At 44.1% G+C, this 21,557-nt stretch overlaps 1 protein-coding gene across 1 annotated transcript; it reads right to left on the bottom strand.

The window, feature by feature from the left end:
* Window positions 1–1,099: 1,099 nt before the first annotated feature.
* On the bottom strand, window positions 1,100–16,433 carry ankrd55 (ankyrin repeat domain 55; the record flags this gene model as incomplete). The annotated part of the gene is made up of 10 exons (XM_080842774.1): window positions 1,100–1,212; window positions 2,248–2,906; window positions 5,081–5,248; window positions 6,752–6,936; window positions 9,122–9,250; window positions 10,096–10,156; window positions 11,729–11,838; window positions 13,230–13,360; window positions 14,757–14,876; window positions 16,394–16,433. The coding sequence occupies 10 exons, from the start codon at window positions 16,431–16,433 to the stop codon at window positions 1,100–1,102; spliced, it is 1,716 nt and encodes a 571-aa protein (XP_080698900.1).
* Between the last annotated feature and the right edge of the window lie 5,124 nt (window positions 16,434–21,557).

Here is a 21,557-nt window from a genome sequence, read left to right as displayed (position 1 = left end):
TAAGACATTTTGACTTTCATATACTGAAAACTGAATGTTCTGTTTCTACTTAAACCTGATGGTCAAAGATTTCCAGTTTACTAGTCAACCCAGTGTTCCGTGAATGAATTGTGTCATGTCTTGACTTGAACTTTAATGATATCTCGATAAGACTTCTTGGCACAGTCTTGTTCGTTCACACAAGACTAAAAACCTCAAAACCTGCAGCGTGTCACAGCCGAACATCAGCGTGGGGCGTCACAGTGGGTTCACCTGCAGTGTGTCACCGCCGAACGTCAGCGCGAGGCGTTACCGTGGGTTCAGAAGGCGAAGGACTGCGTCTCCTCAGAGGTGGAATCTTGGGAAGAACTTGCATGTTCCGCAGCGGTTCTCCGACCGCGGCGGGCGGCAGGGAGCAGAGGGACTGGCTCTGGGAGAGGGCAGATCTGTGGTGCTTGGGGGCGTTTGGAGGAGGGAGGCTGGCCAAGCCCCGCCCGAGCCCGAGCCCGAGCCCGAGCCCGATGCCCAAGGAGCCCAGAGAGCCGAGGGAACCGAGGGGCAGAGATTTGGACTTCTTTACTCCCTGAGAGACCTGATCAGGTGGAAGGGAAACTGAACCAGAGAACAAATATTATAATTGATTATTATTGATTATTTTATCAAGCGGCTACTTGTATGAGATATGAATCTTTAAAAGCTGTTTTGATATACATGCCATATCAGCTGTGGATGCTGACCTCAAGTGATTGCTGACAGCTTTCTAGAGTTTTATAACCTCACACCAAACTCATGACCACCGCTGATGTCATGTTATCTCAATAATGTCTTTAATCTCACATCATCAAATACAAATAAACTCATAGACTCTTACACCAGTGACTGTGATAATGTTAATGGCCAATGTGTGCTATGAATTCTGCAATGCCTCAGAATATGTGTACATTCCTATCTTTCGTCCGCTGAGGGGCATGGTTTATTTACATTTTTTGGGGTGAAATTGAGGAGTACATTTGTATGGATGGATTTGTAATTTCTCTCTCATTGTGAGTGACCCCCTTTATCCTTCTTCAAACTGAGCAAAAGTACAAAAGTACAGTACTTACATCGGTGAGTGCAGTGGTCACGAATAGGTGCCAAGCTGTTGCGTGCGAGGCCGGACTCCCTCGTCCTCAGTCCGTTTAGAGGTAGCAGGTGTGTGTGTGGAGCTGTGAACAACATCGAGAGAGGTAGCAGGTGAGTGTTTAGAGCTGTGAACAACATCGAGAGAGGTAGCAGGTGAGTGTTAAGAGCTGTGAACAACATCGAGAGAGGTAGCAGGTGAGTGTTAAGAGCTGTGAACAACATCGAGAGAGGTAGCTGACCAAGAGTGAGAACATGAACTTGGATTTCTCATCAGGGTCATCTTCTAAAAGACCTCCACTATTGTTACTGCATTTCCAACATTCTCCTCTTTTTGTCTTTATTGTCTTTTCGAAAAGAGAAGTGAAAATGTTCGCTTTATCACAGGATGTGGTTTTGGTGTAGACACTGCTCTGGTATGAGTTTGAAACAAGACAGAGTGACTGAGCTGTGGATTAGATGAATTAAATGAATTCAGTCACCCCTGATAATCAAAGTGAATTGCACTAAGTGCAAATCACAAGTGTTTGTACACAATATACATTGTGGTTTCAACAAGTAAAGGAATATGTTTAAGACTACTCCATCAGTCCTACAGGCCCTTGTCTGTCTTGGTAGGAGAGCTGCTGATGGATCTGTTTGGAAGCCTGTGTGTTTTAATCAGACTATAAAACAACTTCAATCCAAGAGTCACCAAATGGAAATCTGAGGTTAAGTTCACACGAAGCTAGCTATGTGGTCCTACTAATGTTAAGATGCAATGAGGTCTTATGATCGTTCTGTTGGATGGAATGTTTGTTGATGCGTAGGTGACAACCACAACAGTTTTGACACTCAGTAAGCACATTCTCAGTAGGAGGTGCAAACAATCAACCACTAGTCATATTACCAAAACTGCATGCCAAACATGCATAACTACTGTTTCCTTTTCAGCTGTTGTTAGTCAAAAAACTCAAAAGGCAACCTTGCTCAAATATAGAGTGACTATTTGAATGTGGAGTAACCATTTAAGTTAATTAAACATATAAATGCCATAAACATATAAATAACCTCATAATTATTGAGACATAAGTGATTTGAAATACTATATTAAAACTAATCACGTTCACTTCAAGCCATTCATATTTACAATCAGATATATTCCAGCACAAGTACCTTTGTCATTTCTTTGAATGTATGGGGTATGTTTGGGACAGAGCACGTCCAAGGGGCCGGATGTCTCGTGGTGAGGCCGATCCAGCAGTCTCTCAGAGGGGGATGATATCCAAGCCTTGTGGGACAGAACCTGGTTGGACTCGGTCTTCCAGGTCTGACCCGCCAGCGTCTGGCTCTTGGCTATGCTGTCGAACAGGTCGTGCTCACTCTTGCTCTTCTGGGACCGGTGGGCCAGGTGGCTGATCATCGGCCTTTGGCCCACAAACTGACTGGCCAACAGTGAGTTTCCCAGGGTGATGGGTGGAAGACTCTGCGTGCGGATGGGCGGAAGCCCCTTGGTGCCCTTTGATGAGGCGAGGTCCTCCGGGATGTTCGTCTTCTGTGGCTCGCATGACTTCTTCCTCGAGGCCGGTCCGTCTTCTCGCGAGTCCTTCCCCGATGCGTCCGACAGGCAGTCAAACATAGTGATGATGTCGTCCACCTCGGACGTCTCCTCCGACTGGTTTCCGTCGTGGTTTGGTACTTTCTGTAGTGCTGTGTGAAGATCCTTCTTCTTCTTGCAGGAGAAGATGCTGTTGAGCATGCGGAATTTGCCCTCCTTTTTATTGGCCAGGTCGTTGGTCTGGGAATGGAACTGGCGAGTCGACTCTAACCTGTAAGGAATCGTATTTTAGTTAAGGTATGTTTGTGCTTCCTTATCTTTTAGGGCCACTATGTAATACATTTACTGTATAAAATCATAAAATGAACCTGATATGCCATCAGGGAGTGAGGGAAGGTGCTAATCTGAAACACTGGCTTCTCCGACAACTTCCATTTTTGTTATAGTCCATGTGATTCAGGCCTTTGCCCATTTCTCCAGCAACATTCTGACACCCTGGGTGTCACAGCGTGCGACCGCCATGAAAGTAAGCAAACGAATTGGACCAACAGAGATCATGTTTGATTCTACCTACTAAAAGAGCATCTGGGTCCATCTAAAAATGACAGATAAATATTGGAGATGCATAAGAAAGATGGAGACAGCTAAGATCCCAGTATAATTCATTTTTTTATTTTTTTATTTTAAGATTTGTTTTTGGCTTTTTTCATGCCTTTAATTGATAGGTAAGTGAAGAGTGGGACAGGAAATGAGAGGGCGAAGAAGTAGGGAGTGGACTGGAGAAATGACATCGGGCCAGATTCGGATCCCAGTATAATTTTAAGGAGGACGACGAGTTGACTAATTTTCTCCTGAACAGGAGAAACAGCATTGAGCTTCAGTTAGGTTAGCTAATGCGAGTGAGAGACTGCCATGTTCACATTGTGCGGCTCACTATGTCTGTGAAGCAGTTTTAGGCTACTGTAGTCAGTGAAGTTTCAATATTCAGCATTACTGAACAACTTCTCTCAAGGCAAACCAGACCTGTTTACGAAATGCCTTGCAAATGTAACAATATACCTGCGTGTGTTGTCTTTTGTGTGTGTGTGTGCGGTGGGATGGTTCCCGGATTTTCAATCACTATCATGTTAACTTGACAGGTCTGCAGGACCTGCACTCTCTCTTCTCTCTGTTGCTCTTCCTCTAAGTCCTCTTTCTCTTGTAGCGCTAGATCCTGCCTTCTCTTCTCCTCCTTTCTCTTCTCCTCCTCTCTCTTCACTCCTCTCTCCTCCTCCTCCTCCTCTCTCTTTTCCCTCCTCTCTCTAGCTCATCCTCTCTCTTCTCCTCCTCCTCTGTCCTCCTCTCTCCTCCTTCTCTCTCTTCTCCTCGTCTCTCTAGCTCGTCCTCTCTCCTCCTCCTCCTCTCTCTAGCTCATCCTCTCAAAGTTTAATGTTGAGCTGGTCCTGCGCTCCTTGCGTTCAGTGTCCTCAGCCTGGCAACCCGCATGCGTTTCCATGGGAGACAACTCGCTCCGGTTGCAAATGCTTGGTGTCGACACTACAGAAAGCTCCTTTAACAAGCAGCATGGCGCATGGCGCATGGCGCATGGCATCGGGTGTACAGATAGCGTACTGCATCCATTGCCCAAAAAAAGATAAACAAGACAAGATGGTTTCAACTGATGCTTCAGTCATTATAATCATTTGTGAATGGGTCACTGTGAAGCAATTTAGTGTTACACTATGTGGGGACTTGTTTTTCATATTGCCACTTTAGTCAAGGAAGAGTGTATCTGCATGCTGTGAACACTTCTATACATACGAAAACAAATGAGATGAAGGTTGAATTATTTAAAAAAGGTTCTATATACAGTGGCAACAATAGTCATTTGATATGAAGTGTGCAACAGGAACCTCTGTCCATTGCAGTAGTTACCATGCTGCAGCGGATCTCTGTTTAGACAGAGGAAGTGAAACGCTCGTGTGTAAGAATAACCCCTAGAATAAGACCAAGAGGGACTTTACTCCCAGGGGGCAAGGGAGAAAGCAGAATTACATAACAAGCCTTTAATAGTTTCTGAGAGGGGGGAAATGACACATAAGAGTGATAATTTAGTTGAAGCGAAACTGGACGATGAGTTTGATGAAGTTTGATGCAAATGACAGGAGTTATTTATAAACACCAAATGCTAAACCAATGCAATAAATGCAGACCCTGACCAAAGCACACGAACAGAGGAGAGTTTTTCTCAGTACTATATGAGTAAGAAACGCAGTACCACTCTATCAAACAGGAATGAATGGATTCGATGACAGGACATTACATTGAAATATGTCTTCCCTTTAGGCGTGATGGGACGTCCTGCCTCACATGTTGTGGCACCACACAGTGAAGGCAAAATGAACAAATCAACAAGTAAATAAACAAACAAACAAACAAACAATAACAAACTAGCGAGTGTCCCACCTGTGGTCTGAAGAGAGGAGCTTGATGCACGCGGTGTGGCCACAGTACATGGCGTAGGTGAGCGGGGTGTTCTCGTTGATGTCTCGGGGCTCGGGCTCCACTCCCAGCTGCAGCAGGGCCTCCACACACTCCTCCTTCCCCGCCGCTGAGGCCCAGTGCAGAGGCGTCCTGGAGGGGAGAACAACACCACACACACAAAATCACATTCTATGATATAGACAACACAAAATCACATTCTATAGACAACACACTCCTCTTTCCCTGCCGCTGAGGCCCAATGCAGAGGCGTCCTGGAGGGGAAAACAACACCACACACACATTCTTTAATATAGGTAGGATAAAGGATAGGATAAACTTTTATTAATCCCGTGCGGGAAATTCAATTGCCAAAGCAGCAGGGTAGTGGGAATAGGAATCAAGTATCTACATAAAAGAAAAATATGAATACAAATTTGAATAAGAAATCAAATAACTAGATAAAATAGACAAAATAGCAAATTATAGAGAAATTGATAATGAAATATGATAAAAAAAACGTATGTTTGATTGTGCTGGTTGTGAAGTCTAATGGCTACTGGCACGAAGGACAGGCCCTTTGTGGTGTGCGGAGGAGGGATCAGTCTGTGGCTGAACGTGCTCCCCATCTGCAGTAGCTCGTCATAGGGGGGATGGGAGACAACATATAGACGACACATCTTCGGTTGTCTCTCCGTGTTTTTTTTTTTTTATAGATCTTTTTCTTTTTTGTCGTTATGCCAAATTACACGGTTTCTTTTTTTCCCACTGAATTGTTGTCATGTTTATTTTTCCATATTTGGTTGGTATATCAAGTCAGAATTGAAAACATAACTAACAACACCACTAACGCATCTGCTTGTTCGACACGTTTGCACATTGACCAGGAGTGTTTGTGGCTGATTACTGATCAAAGCACGGAAATTAAAGTGAAACACACCAGTATTTCCATTTAGTTTCTCCACACTTTTCAGTGTACACTTGATAGAGGGTGAAGATTTTGTCTGACACTTTTTGCCACAGTACGTGCTAACATGCATGCACCACATACTGGGTTGGGCAGTGTTTGTGATGCATGCATTTAAAAGATGTGTTTTAAATTCAAAATAGTATTTTGCCATTTGTATGTTTGATTAGAAATATACAGTATTTTTGTATTTGCAAAATGCAAACGTGTCATGGTTGCTGTATTCTGCCCATCCCTGACCACAAGTACCTGTGGGAATAAAGATAGTCACAAAGTCTTTAACTGTGTCTTTGACATCATGGTAAGTTCCTGTTTGTGAAAAGCACAATACTAAAACAAACCTTATGCCTTGCAGGCCCTGTTTGAGTATGTAAATGAGTGAGTGCATCCACCTCCCGTAGTATCACCCGACCCTACTGATTTAGTCTTTTTCAAACACATTCTGACTGAGTGTAATGTTCGGCTACGAGGTGCCCAAGTGAGGTTGTGCTTTTGATCAAAATCAGAGGAGTGGACGTTTCACAAGCATCCCATGATCTGATATGGGGCTCTGCAGTCAGATAGGATCTGATTTCAGTCCAGATGCTCTCAGGTGCAAAGTAGCACGTACCGTTCATCATCCACGTCCTGTGTGTGTGTGTGTGTGTGTGTGTGTGTGTGTGTGTGTGTGTGTGTATGTGTGTGTGTACCGTTCATCCACGTCCAGAGCTTGCAGGTTGGTCTGGGCAACGCGCGCCAGCTCATAGATGATGTCGCTGAAACCAGCCGCTGCGGCGATGTGCACGCAGGTCTTTCCGTTCTCGTCGTCGTAGTTGATCACAGATGGACCAAGATGGTGGTCGAGGATTAGAGAACACATGCACCTGCTGCCACTCTATCAGACAAAACAAGGCACAGGTTGTGGCTTCTGGCTGCAACATTTCTCCAAAAGCAAAACCACTGCGTTGATAGGCTTTTCCTGTGTCAACTTTTTGCAACCTTATTTGCGACTCGGAGTTTGCACCATCTTTGCTATGCCAGTTGACCTATTCTACACACACATTTATGTTGAAACAAACACACACACCTACACACACACCTACACACACACACACACACAGTGTTGATATAGAGCATATTTGACTCTAAAGGTAAAAATAGTCTTGATATAGAGTACGTTTGACTCTAAAGGTAAACATAAACTGTAAAATACATAAACATTGTAAACGGTAAATTGCTTAAGCCACACAAAGTAACAGGTTCCAGAAAGTGTGGAACTTAGGCCTCCATATCAACACTATGTTTACCTTTACAGTATATAGAGTATAGTTGACTCTTAAGGTAAACAAAGTGTTGATAAAGAGTATATTTGACTCTAAAGGTAAACATAGTGTTGATAAAGAGTATATTTGACTCTAAAGGTAAACATAGTGTTGATAAAGAGTATATTTGACTCTAAAGGCCAACAAAGTGTTGATAAAGAGTATATTTGAACGACTTCCAGTAAAGTGCAACTCATCCCTTTCTACCTAGCGACCTTACAACTAAATATGCAGTTTGCTTCCAGATAGAAAACAGAAGTTCAACAAATAGTGTAGGTCCATTTTTGTGTTTTACATTTTTAAAGGCGCTTAGTTGAGATACGTTTTCCTAGACTGTCTGTAGGTTTGAAAGATAATGCTCTCCCTTTCTGTCCCTGCAGGTCTTGTGACTGCAATATGCATTTTGGCGCACACACAAATTCTTTGTTCTTAAATTCCTTGGCCTGAACAGTGGCAGGAAAGGCTGATGATGTGCATAATTGACACCGTGGGATGGTGCATGCGATGACAATAACAGGAAGAGTGAAGGGTGCACATAGTGTATTGTGAATGTGTTGTGTGTTTACTATCCATATAAAGGCTAATACAACAGCTTCAGTCATCTGTTGGCTCAGAGTGTCTCTCCATAGGGGAAGACTGAGAGTGTTTCTTTATAGGGGAAGACTGAGAGTGTCTCTCCATAGGGGAAGACTGAGAGTCTCTCTTCATAGGGGAAGACTCTGAGTGTGTCTCTAGGGAAGACTCTGAGTGTCTCCTCATAGGGGGAGACTCTGAGATTGTCTCTTCTTAGGGGAAGACTCTGAGTGTCTCTTCATAGGGGGAGACTCTGAGATTGTCTCTTCTTAGGGGAAGACTCTGAGAGTGTCTCTTCATAGGGAAGACTCTGAGTGTGTCTCTAGGGAAGATTCTGAGTGTGTCTCTAGGGAAGACTCTGAGTGTCTCTTCATAGGGGGAGACTCTGAGATTGTCTCTTCTTAGGGGAAGACTGAGAGTGTCTCTAGGGAAGACTCTGAGAGTGTCTCTTCTTAGGGGAAGACTGAGAGTGTCTCTGAATAGGGGAAGACTCTGAGAGTGTCTCTTCATAGGGGAAGACTCTGAGTGTAACTTCCACAAAAACTCCCCACCCTCAGAAAGTGACTCAGACCACCCCCCAAAATATACAGTTTTGATGTAAAGGGACACCCCCTCCCCACCCCCCACCCCTACCCCATCAAGCTTCTGGGCAGTACATGGATACTCATTTAATACTTTCACAAACCTACTGTTCATGACCTCCAGGCTCTTTTTTTAAAGACCAGCAATATTATGTCACTATCACCTTGCATGAATGGTGCCTCTGCACGGTGAGACTCACAGTAACCTCTGAGATGACTGCATGTCAATGACTAGACTATGGTTGAAATGCTTTGGCAGTTTTCCATGGGTCTGAGGACAAGAGAGCAATGAGCATGCTACAGCGTCAGGTTCATTTCATTACATTTCATCATTTAGCAGACGCTTTTATCCAAAGCGACTTACAAGGATGTTTACACATTGTTTACATATTTACACCGATAGCACACTGGACATCGGGAGCAATTAGGGGTTTCGGGTGTCTTACTCAAGGACGCTTCGACAGGGAATCGAACTAGCAACCTTGTGATAACTAAACGACTTCTCTACCTCCTGTACCACTGTTGCCCAGGTTCATGTGTCTCCTGGAGCCCCTGCCCTTGTGAATAGGCTGCAATGACCCAGAGACGCAGACAGGTGGCGTACCTGCACTGCCCAGTGGAGGGCCGTCTTGAAGTCTTTGTCCACCAGTGTGGGGTCGGCCCCCTTCTGCAGCAGGGCTTGCACGTGCTCCGGACGGTTATGGAAGGAGGCCCAGTGAAGAGCGGTCATCCCCTGTGCAGTGACCAAACAACGACACATGAGAGCGATACACAAGGTATCACGGCAACCTAAGTGATGCAGTACCCACTGGGCACCATGACGACCTAAGTGATGGAGTAACCACTAGGCACCACAGCACCCTAAGTGATGGAGTACCCACAGGGCAACACAGCGACCTAAGAGATGGAGTAACCACTGGGCACCACGGCAACCTAAGATGATGCAGTAACCACTGGGCACCACGGCAACCTAAGTGATGGAGTACCCATTAGGCAACAGGTATAAGTTGAGGTCCTTTCCACGGGCAGCTTGTAAAACCATGGGCGACTAGTTTTTAGTTTAGTAATAGATATTGGTCAGTAACATGTATCTGTGCGATCAATAATTGTTTCCAAATAAAGTGGCCATCAGCATTGGCCATGGTGCTCCCCAGAGTACCTTTGGCATTAGTTTTCAATTTGAAATACACAAAACAAAACATAGGATCAATATATGATATTCATGGACTATCTGTCCCAACAAAACTACATTTGACTCCACCATTTCCATTGAACAAGATGCTGTCTGTTAGACCAGGGGTCCATCCCAATTCTCTTAAAAGTAAGAGCGCTGTCTTACAACCTTGGTGTCTCGTCCAGGGTCATGGGTAATAGACACCATCAAGGCTACATCTGTGGTACCTTGAAAAATGACCGTTATGTGACGTATTCTAAGGTGTCTTATTACCCCGAAGAAAAAAATTAAGCGAATTGAGACGGTCCTTCCTTCTCTTATTTAAGAGAGGAAGGTAGTAAGACAGCGTTTTAAGAGAAATGGGATGGAGCCCAGCTCTCTTCCCCTCCTTATGCAACCTTTACCTCGTTGTCCTGGTGGTTGATTTCACACAGTGTGGACTGCTGCAACAGAACAGCCATCAGTCTGTAAAAGAACAGCGATCAGACACACACACACACACACACACACACACACACACACACACACACACACACACACACACACACACACACACACACACAAGCATGTGTTGGTGCACAGCCATAAGCCTGTTAAAGAACGATCAGATAAACAAGTATGTTACAGAGATTCTAGGTATAGAGGAAGGCATATGGCATAAACATGCTTTATCTGAAATCAAGATTTTCTCTGACATGGGTTTTTGACCAAATGTTCTTTCCATAAAGCCTCCTTATCGTTTCACTGATAAAAACTCTAGTGGTTTTAGTTTTATAAAAACAAATACTGGACTTCAGGGAGGGATAAAGACATGTAGTTAATATTAAACCAGGTTATAGCGAGTTATAATATCATCAGCTTCAGCAGGACTAGTAGTAATGAATTTGGTCACTAAGGCATTTCCCTCCCTGGCCCTGGAATTCCCTCCCCTAACCAGTGTATCAAGCACAATGTGCTTATTTGCAGAATGCCAGAGAAGCGCTTACAATGCGATTCAGCAATCACAGTGCTTCCCTTTCTGCGCTGATTTGTCTTTCTGTGTAGGCTAGAGTTCTACCGTTGTACTTTTATGTATATTTTTTTTTACCAGATATGTGATCAAGGGTGGCACAAGTAGGTCTATATCCACAGGAAATAGCTGCTGAGCTGAGATACTGGCGTGCACATGTGATTTGTAAACATTTCCGTTCTCCATTGCGGCTCAGACATCACATGTTCATGATCTATTTTAAAATGTGGCTATGCATATTAAAGTGTGAACGCCTACCACAGCACATATTCACAGGTGCATCTGTCATGTGACTTAGTTGAATATTAACCACAAATGTACTTTGCGAGTCCCTCCGTAGCTCTATCAAAGTTTCAACTCGTGTCTCCTCTTCCAATTAGCACGAAAGAGAGAGAGGGATGGAGAGAGAGCACGAGAGAGAGAGAGATGGAGAGAGAGAGTAAGTAGGAGAGAGAGAGAGATGGAGGGATAGAGATGGAGAGAGAGAGAGATGGAGAGAGAGAGATTGGGACATAACAACTAGTGCTGGTCACCGTGTGCAGATCAAAGGTCTTTGGTCACCATGGAAACCATAAATGCATCCCTGGCGATGGAAAACTCTCCGGGAGCAAACGAACTTGCCGCCCTTGACGTGCAGAGCGAAGCGCTCATTAATAGACACAACATCTGCGTCTGCGGCTGATTCAGTGCTGCTGACACAGCAGATTCACAACAGCTCCCTCTCCGCCAACTGTTTGTTGTGTTTGACAGCCCTTATTGTAGGCCTACTTGTATGCTCTCTTAAATGTATGCTCGCTCCTGAAACCGTTCTTGGCCTTTGTACGCCTTCAAAGTCACTAACTTCTTAAAATATAATTCATGGAACAATTATAGTTAAATGTTTGAAAACAATTATAGTAAATGTTTGAAAAACAAACAGCTGAATTTTGTAGTGCTTTTTTTTCATTTGTCAAAGATAAAAGTACCCAAACTGAATAGAATCACAGAACGTGCAACATTATGTTCTTGGCTCTTAAGTGCTATTATACCTGAAGTCAATCTCTGCTGTAGCCGCATGAAGTGGCAAACGTCCATTTTTATCTGGAATGTTCTGTTTGGCTCCGTTACGAAGAAGGCAAACACAGCCTTCAAGCCAGCCCTTGAGGAAAGAGAGGTTTAAACACAACACTCTGTGAATCTTTTTAAATAATACCTTAAAATATTGTTTTGTTGATAAAAACCATCCAGTCACAGAGACACATCTTTGGGGGGTACTTTTAAGGGAGGTGAATACATTTGAAAGGCACGTTATGGAAAAGAAACCATCAACATTCAATTCAAAATAATTTGTTGTATAGAGATCAATACATTTGTTCAGCACACTTTGAAACGAGATATGACTGCCTGTACCATATACCCTCTCTCTCTTTCTCCCTTTCTCTCATTCTTCTCTCTCTCTTTCTCTCTCTCTTTCTCCCTCTCTCTCATTCTTCTCTCTCTCTTTCTCCCTCTCTCTCATTCTCTTTCTCTCATTCCTCTCCACTATACAAAAGAGACATAGAGGTATCAGTGCCTTAATCAGATACCCTCTCTCTCTTTCTCTCTCTCATTCCTCTCTCTCTCTTTTTTCCTCTCTCTCTCTTTCTCTCTCTCATTCCTCTCTCTCTCTCCCTTTCTCTCTCTCATTCCTCTCTCTCTCTTTCTCCCTCTCTCTCATTCTCTTTCTCTCATTCCTCTCCACTATATAAAGAGAGACATAGAGGTATCAGTGCCTTAATCAGATACCCTCTCTCTCTTCCTCTCTCTCATTCCTCTCTCTCTCTTTTTCCCTCTCTCTCATTCCTCTCTCTCTCTTTCTCTCTCACTCATTCCTCTCTCTCTCTTTCTCTCTCTCATTCCTCCCTCTCTCTCTTTCTCTCTCTCATTCCTCTCTCTCTCTTTCTCCCTCTCTCTCCTTCTCTTTCTCTCATTCCTCTCCACTATATAAAGAGAGACATAGAGGTATCAGTGTCTCAATCAGATACCCTCTCTCTCTTTCTCTCTCTCATTCCTCTCTCTCTCTTTTTTCCTCTCTCTCTCTTTCTCTCTCTCTTTCTCTCTCTCATTCCTCTCTCTCTCCCTTTCTCTCTCTCATTCCTCTCTCTCTCTTTCTCCCTCTCTCTCCTTCTCTTTCTCTCATTCCTCTCCACTATATAAAGAGAGACATAGAGGTATCAGTGCCTTAATCAGACACCCTCTCTCTCTTTCTCTCTCTCATTCCTCTCTCTCTCTTTTTTCCTCTCTCTCTCTTTCTCTCTCTCATTCCTCTCTCTCTCCCTTTCTCTCTCTCATTCCTCTCTCTCTCTTTCTCCCTCTCTCTCCTTCTCTTTCTCTCATTCCTCTCCACTATATAAAGAGAGACATAGAGATATCAGTGTCTCAATCAGACACCCTCTCTCTCTTTCTCTCTCTCATTCCTCTCTCTCTCTTTTTCCCTCTCTCTCATTCCTTTCTCTCTCTCCTCTCCACTATATGTACTGTATAGAGATAGAGATTTTCCCGTGCCTTTACCAGATATGTAGCCAAGGACAGGGAGGTCCTGCCGCAGGCGTCCTGAGTGTTGATGGAGGCTCCCATCTTCAGAAGCAGCTTCACCGTGTCCACCTGCCGCCCCGACACCGCGTGCATCAGTGGCGTCGAGCCTGTGCGGCGGACATGAGAAACACCACAGCATGAGTTTGAGGGGTCCATTACCATGACACCTAGATATACCATAGTGGACCTGTTTCCATGTGGAGGAGTGTTATCGCCCTGAGGCCTACATGCACTTCATTGTATACCAGTGTTGCTCTGATGAACACGTTCTAAAGTGTTAAACACATATGTTTTTATTTAAAGTTTATCAGTATTGTTTTAACGAACACGTACAAAAGTGTTAAAGCACATATGTTTTATCAGTGTTACTCTTATAAACACGAACAAAAGTGTTAAAGCACATATGTTTTTATTTAAAGTATATCAGTGTTGCTCTAATGAACACGTACTAAAGTGTTAAAGCACATAGGTTTTTATTTAAAGTATATCAGTGTTGCTCTAATGAACACGTACTAAAGTGTTAAAGCACATAGGTTATAAATAACTGAATGGAACACATGTGCTCTGTGCTCTGTGCTCTGTGCAAACAATTCCTAACGAAAATGTGGATGAGTAAACTGCCATATTTGCCACTGCCAGGGTAAAGGATATCAGGACCATTTACCGGCCGGAGTGGTGTCATCTTATAGCGGACATGTTTATGTCACGAGTAAAACTTGAATCCACTGTCCGAACATATTCAACCCCTTGGTTTTTTTTCTTCTTACATTTGATATGATATGTAGTACAGTAATAGTTGATGTTTTTAACTCTGGAGGTGAAAGGCTTCAAAGAATAAAATACCAACTGCATTTTATAATTTTGTAATGGTAATGGGTGGAGTTGAATCAACACATGTGCTTATAGCTGTTATCTCATCCAGCAGAGTGTGCTTTCAGGGCTGGCAGGGTTGAGCCCTATGCTCCCACATCCTCTCATAGATTGCTAGTGGATGACTATCTGCACTTTTAAACTTAAGAGGCCACTGGCACCTTTTCTTGGAAACCAGCAACTTCACTTCAATTTCCTGTAGACTTGTGATGGGGGACAACTGTTAATGTAGATGTACTGCTGCAACACTCTTTCCCCACCTGTTGCCATTGTGCATGCACTAAGGGGGTTCAGGCTCTGGGCTCTGTAAAGCACCTAGAGGCAATTGTATTGTTATGGCGCTATATAAATAAAATTGAATTGAATTGAATTGAATTGAATTGAATTGAATTGAATTGAATTGAATTGAATTGAATTGAATTGAATTGAATTGAATTGAATTGAATTGAATTGAATTGAATTGAATCAGATGAGGCAAGACATTTCTTTAGCAGCATAACAACTTATACAAATGTGACAAATCTTGCCTCAGTGCCACTCGGTTATATTCACAGTCACTGTCTTAAGTAACCTGTTATGGCTCCATGAAATGCTACCTATAACATAAATGTTAGCGAGCTCATTGTATAGTACCTTCTCCATCGCAACACTCCAGGATCGAAGGATCTTCTCGTATGGTTGCTGTGAGGGTGTTGACATCCCCACTGGCGGCTGCTTGGAACACTACATTCAGGTCAATTTCATCAGTGGAATCTGAGGTACGGCAGAAAAAATAAAGTATAGTACAAATGATATAGTAACCCCCCCCCCCCCCCTCCCTTTTTCCTTCCTACTGTGAGGGCGCACATTGTGTTACCTTTGTGTATAAAATGTGCCGTACAAATAAAGTTTGATTTGATTTGATTTGATAGTGTTTTATTGTCGACATAGCAAAAACTCTCTGTAGTGACTCTCACTTCCTTGGCCTGTCTGACCCGCCATCCACTTCCTCATAGCCTGTTCTTGAATAAGCCACAAGACCACACTCACACCCTCCTTTTCATGGAGGAGGATGTGCCTCCCTGCTGAAGTGTCTCCCCCGCAAAGATTCGTTTCCCTTTTCTCTGAATGGATTACCAGTTACTCAGTATCTCCCTTGTGAAAGTCACACACACAAATACACACACACACACACACACACACACACACACACACACACACACACACACACACACACACACACACACACACACACACACACACACACACACACAGACACACACACACACACACACACACACAGACACACACACACACACACACACACACACACACAGACACACACACACACACTCACACACACACACGCACACACACTCACACACACACACACACACACACACACACACACACACTCACACACACACACAGAAGTAGAGGAGGTATCTCCCTTGTGGAAACCACACAAACTCGTATCAGTGTTGCATTGTGCATATTTTCATTATATTTTATCAGCAAAGGAAATCATGTTTTAAAATACAGTTTATTTACACTGTGATCAAGGGGTTGGGTCTAGGCGTCAGAGCAAAGGTTTAAACATGTATTTACACGTGCTAACAGCCGTTTTAGACCCTTGTGCTGGTTTGATTTCAGTTTTCAGCTTTGAAGTCTATTCTTTGTTTTAGACCAATGAACTTGCTAACCCTAGAACACCCACTCTGAGTCAATGACTGTCTTGCCTCTTTTGGCCCGCAGCACTGCTGTGCCTGTGAGCCCTCCTGAAACGGCAGTAACGTAACCATGGCTCCTCCACCGCCTCTAGTGTTGACTGCGGACCATAATTGGATTCCATTCGTGTCATTTTCTCCCTGCACTGTTGTCATTACACGTGCGCTCTCTCTCCGCCTGGTCGCAGATGCACCTGTGGTGATATCCACTGCACTCTCAGCAGAGAGATCATTTATTCAAACAAGGGCCGAAGCCTGAGTGAATCCTGACCAATAAGACCCGCTCCTAACACATTGCCTCTCAGATAATGTCGCCAGTAATCCTCCACTTTGTCGCCAGGTGATGGTATATTCTGAAGACAAGTGTGATGAGCTGAAGATTTCCATGGCAACAATGGCTAGCTACTACCACCCTCCCTCCTCCTCCCCAACAGACACACACACACGAACACACACACACACACACGAACACACCCACACGTATACACTCCAAGCATAAACACATTTCCTTGTTAAGCATTTACTCTTATAATTCCTTTATGAGAGCGTCTGGTCGCTGCCTACCTTTCTGCTGGTCGAACACGGATGAGGAGCTGAACTCCATGGTGGATCAGCACATCGCTCGCTGCTCGCTGCAGCACTCGGCGCACACACACACACACACGCAGATGGAGGGAGTGGGAGAGAGGGAGACGGAGGGAGAGATGCGTGAGATGGCCTCAGTGGAGGCACCGGAGGACCACTGATGAAGGCATGGTTCACGTCCCGCCCCCCCCCCCCCCGCCCCGCTCTGCCCCCTATCCAAGCTTAAGAGCGTTACACACCAGGAAAAACCATCCTCGCTGTCAGAGCCAGAGACCGGGAGAGCAAGGAGAGAGGACCTGACCCAGCTGCCTGATGACAGAAAGGCAGGAGTAAATCAAAAAGAGACAGGTTTAGCGCTCGGTCTTCTTCGGCGCTGGCTTCTGGGTTAAGCTCTGTGGACGTAGAGAGAGAGAGAAACAAAAAATAAACGTGGAGATTCCCAGCCTTTTCTTTTCACAGTGAAGCAGGCACAGAACAGCAGGCATCCATTCCTGTTGGCTGCGGAAGCAGGGAGTGGACAGCGAGAAGATGAGAGGAGGAGAGGAGGAGAGGAGGAGAGGAGGGGAGGAGGGGAGGAGGGGAGCAGGGGGAGGAAGCGGAGGAGGCTGATGCTGACTGTGTGTGCCGGAGCGATGGATGAATGGAGCCCAGGCTGGATTGTCACAGGGCATGTGCTGCACCAATCAGCATCAAGCCTGCGGTGGCTGCACCAATCAGGAGGCAGCATGCAGTGGCTGTACCAATCAGCATGCAGCCTGCGGTGGCTTCGCAGAGCAGAGCACGGTTTGTTTTCATTGAGATGGGTAGGAGTCAGGGGCTTGGGGGGGTGGGGGGATGGGGGGATTGGGGGTTGAGAGCAGGGAGGGAGATTGGGGAGGGGAAGGGAGGGAAGGGGGGGGGGGGGGGGTACAGGAGGAAATGGAACTGGCATTCATTAATATGCATCCCCATTGCTTCTGGTGAAGAGGCTATTTTTAAACCTGACATTCATTGCCAGAGTGTGTGTGTTGATAATCAAACTCAGTTTTTTTTTTTTCCTTTTTGCTTCCAACCCCTTCTTTGCCTCTGCAGACTGAGAATGAGTCGAGAGGCTGAATGTCTCCATTGATAAATGTCTGTCTTTGTGTTTGGTTTGAGTCTCGCTGGCTGGCAGATTGTCTGATTCTAATTTGACACATGCTTTGTGACAGTAGAATCACACGCACACACACACACACACACACACACACACACACACACACCTACCTGCTGAAACTCTGTGTGGTTTGTCACACACACACACACACACACACACACACACACACACACACACACACACACACACACACACACACACACACACACACACACACACACACACACACACACACACACACACACACACACCTCCCTGCTGATACTATGTGTGGTTTGTCACGTGAGAAATAATGGCATCATTCTAAAAATCCAATGTTGTCTGATAGACACAGTACAGGTACATGATAGGTGTGCACTTGTTTGCAGGGCTGATCATGGCCATTCTTTGAGCTATAAAGCCAATGGCATCTCAGGGGGAAGGGATTTAAAGATGCAGCCTGTGTTGTTGATATTTGAGCTCCTCAATCAAACAAACGACACATGTCCCTTCCGTGCTGTTGAAGCACTGTGTTGCATTGGCTGGGATTATTACTATGTGCGTTTCCCATTGACAGAGCCAGGGCCGTATGCAAACACCCGCGTCCTTTGAGAGCAAACATTGAATGAGAACCAAGAGGACTGTGAGTTGGAATTAGCTGAATTTCGACCAAACATGAATGGGATGAGAATCGCAGACTGTGCCTTTAAGAAGTAGGGAGACCTTTCTAGGACCCTATATGAGTTGATTCCATTCACATTTATTGCTCCGCCTGTCTCCATGGTAACCCTGGAACACAGCTGCTGATGGCCACTCTTGTCTTGCAGTCACAGAGTCAGTACATGCATTGCAGTGCCAACCCCATAGTCTACTAGTGTTGGATAAATTATGATTATTATTATTGTGATCATTATTTTATGCGCTGTTTACTGCGTCGTGTTTGCACACGCGCACGTGAAAAGGAACCGATCATTTAGATCACTACAGAGAGTGACCCGTCTGCAGTCCAGGTCAATACCAGGTCAAAGGTCAATATCAGGCCAAAGGTCAGAGGTCAACATCCCAGTATAACCCTGAAGGACAAGGTACTGTACGTGACCTTTGAGTCCTGGGGTCATGTCAACTATATTCTAATAATAATAATAATAATAATACATTTTATTTGTATTGCACTTTACATTATACAAATCTCAAAGTGCTACATATACATATAAAACAAACAATAACAATGAACATTGATTAGCAGAAACATTTTGAAAAAAGATCTGTTTTTTAGGCCTTTTTTAAAAACGTCAGTAGACTGTGGGGCCCTGAGGTGGTCAGGGAGGGCATTCCACAGCCTTGGGGCAGCAGAGGAGAACAGCAGATTCTATACCTTACCTCCTTGATAGCTGACCATTTATTTCACATTCAGACGAAATGAAGGGGTTGTACAACCTTGATAACTAAATCCGCTGTACCATGCAAGGGTCTTAAGATGGTCCTTTTTAAATACATTTTGCAGCCTGACACCACTGAATGACATCAGTTATGACAAGCTAGGCTACAGTGCTGAAATAAATGTGACTCTACCACACTTAAGGTATACAACTGATAGTGGATAAAGTGGGGAGAGAAAATTCAAGTTTTGTAGAACAGCTTAGTGGGTAATATACAGTGGTGCTGCGTGTGTGTGTGTGTGTGTGTGTGTGTGTGTGTGTGTGTGTGTGTGTGTGTGTGTGTGTGTGTGTGTGTGTGTGTGTGTGCGTGTGTGTGTCTGTGTGTAGAACAGCTTAGTGTGCTTGCAAGGTGACTATTATGTCGATATGTCGATGGTGCCAATTCTTTACATTACAGGTAAATGCCAGCACATAGTATGCGGTAGAATAAGTGCATGACAGTATGGCGGGGGTGGATACGCGTAGGCCGAGGGTTTCTGCAAGTAGATCAGGTGGAGAGACTTCAGCAGCTGATTTTGGCAATATTGCATACATGAGATCTGGTTTATGTGTGAAGTTGGAAATGTTAAAGTCTCTGTAGTAAAATATGATGATCTTTAGTCTCAGTCTAACACTAGGAGAACCATTAGTGGAATGCACCCATGACAAGGCTGTTTCAGTGCTGTGATTGGCTCTAAGGCTGTTTCAGTACTGTGATTGGCTCTAAGGCTGTTTCAGTGCTGTGATTGGCTCTAAGGCTGTTTCAGTACTGTGATTGGCTCTAAGGCTGTTTCAGTATTGTGATTGGCTCTAAGGCTGTTTCAGTGCTGTGATTGGCTCTAAGGCTGTTTCAGTACTGTGATTGGCTCTAAGGCTGTTTCAGTGCTGTGATTGGCTCTAAGGCTGTTTCAGTACTGTGATTGGCTCTAAGGCTGTTTCAGTATTGTGATTGGCTCTAAGGCTGTTTCAGTGCTGTGATTGGCTCTAAGGCTGCTTCAGTGCTGTGATTGGCTCTAAGGCTGTTTCAGTACTGTGATTGGCTCTAAGGCTGTTTCAGTATTGTGATTGGCTCTAAGGCTGTTTCAGTGCTGTGATTGGCTCTAAGGCTGCTTCAGTGCTGTGATTGGCTCTAAGGCTGTTTCAGTACTGTGATTGGCTCTAAGGCTGTTTCAGTATTGTGATTGGCTCTAAGGCTGTTTCAGTGCTGTGATTGGCTCTAAGGCTGCTTCAGTGCTGTGATTGGCTCTAAGGCTGCTTCAGTGCTGTGATTGGCTCTAAGGCTGTTTCAGTCCTGTGATAGTCATAGTGCATCCTGGGAGGGCTATAGGGACATGGAGTCACTGGTCAGTGTACCATGTTTTCTTGTTCTTTTTTTTCAGTGGTGCAACAGTGTCAAGGGTTTAGCAAAGCACACTTGTGACATCATGTGTTAGTAGGTGGGGATGTGCTCTATGCACCTTCAGTGCCTTTCTTGACTAAGAGATGAGGAAAGTGCGGCCGGTAGTTTTGACATGAATTCTGTTGAAGTCTTAAGCAACAGCTGTAGAAATGGGTTGCTTCTGATGTTGCTCAAAGTTCCAACTGCATGTTGAATGTGATTAAGTGATGATCTGAAAGGACAGTATTTTGTGGTAGAACTATAGGGCGGACAATTTCTAAGCCATATCAATCAATTCATCATTATGTGTTTGTGGTAATGAGTTGGCGTGTTTACATGTTGGGAGTACCCAATAGAGTCTATTAGTGATTGGAATGCAATTGAAAGGCTATTATTTCCATTGTCCACGTATTATTCCACGAAATTAAAATCTCCCTACCAAAAACACAACAATTCATTGTTTCAGGTAATTATATACTAGTAAAAACATAATCATGAATACTATACTCTATTTCGTCAAATACATACTGCTAGAAACTACACATTGTGCCATTAACAAAGCAGAAGAAATTTCAGCTGGCTTCTGGCTGTAGTGGCCATTTTTAAGCAGTAGATGTCGCTGCTGCTATATAAATGGTTACTCAGTCAAGTAGTCGTTCAACACCCTCAGTACATTTTCTTTTTTAAATGTACAACTTGAATGGGATCAGATGATCATTTCACCATCAAACTGATTATCTGCGCATTATCCAAATATTGGAATCAGTATGATTACAGATTTAACGCCATTGAAATACCAATAACTATGTATTATATCCAAAGTTGCATATTTAACACATATATCATCACATCAAAAAACGGAACAAGGAATATACTCCTGGAGCACTGCAGCTCTTTCCTCTTATCTTAGAGTAGTTCCTGTTCAGGTTGACAGAGCTGAACTGTCTAGACGGGGAGCAATTTGATGTGATTACAGTACAACTCGCACGCTCAGTCTAGGCAAACAAACTGAGCTGCATCAACAAACAGGAAATGGCCACTGACCTACTCTCCATTCCGGTTTACAAACTACAATTGGCTGACTACAAATAAAGTAAAACAAGATAAGATAAAAGTGAGGTAAATAGCATTTAAATAGTGAATGCATTTATATTTTTATAAACCCCACTAACACACAAAGTACTGAAAACACACATTTGTCTGGATAGGTGTGAAAAGGACGGGTCATGCTCA

Source organism: Sprattus sprattus (genome assembly GCF_963457725.1).
Source record: "Sprattus sprattus genome assembly, chromosome: 7".
Taxonomy (NCBI): domain Eukaryota; kingdom Metazoa; phylum Chordata; class Actinopteri; order Clupeiformes; family Clupeidae; genus Sprattus; species Sprattus sprattus.
This window is presented reverse-complemented; position numbering and strand designations above follow the sequence as displayed.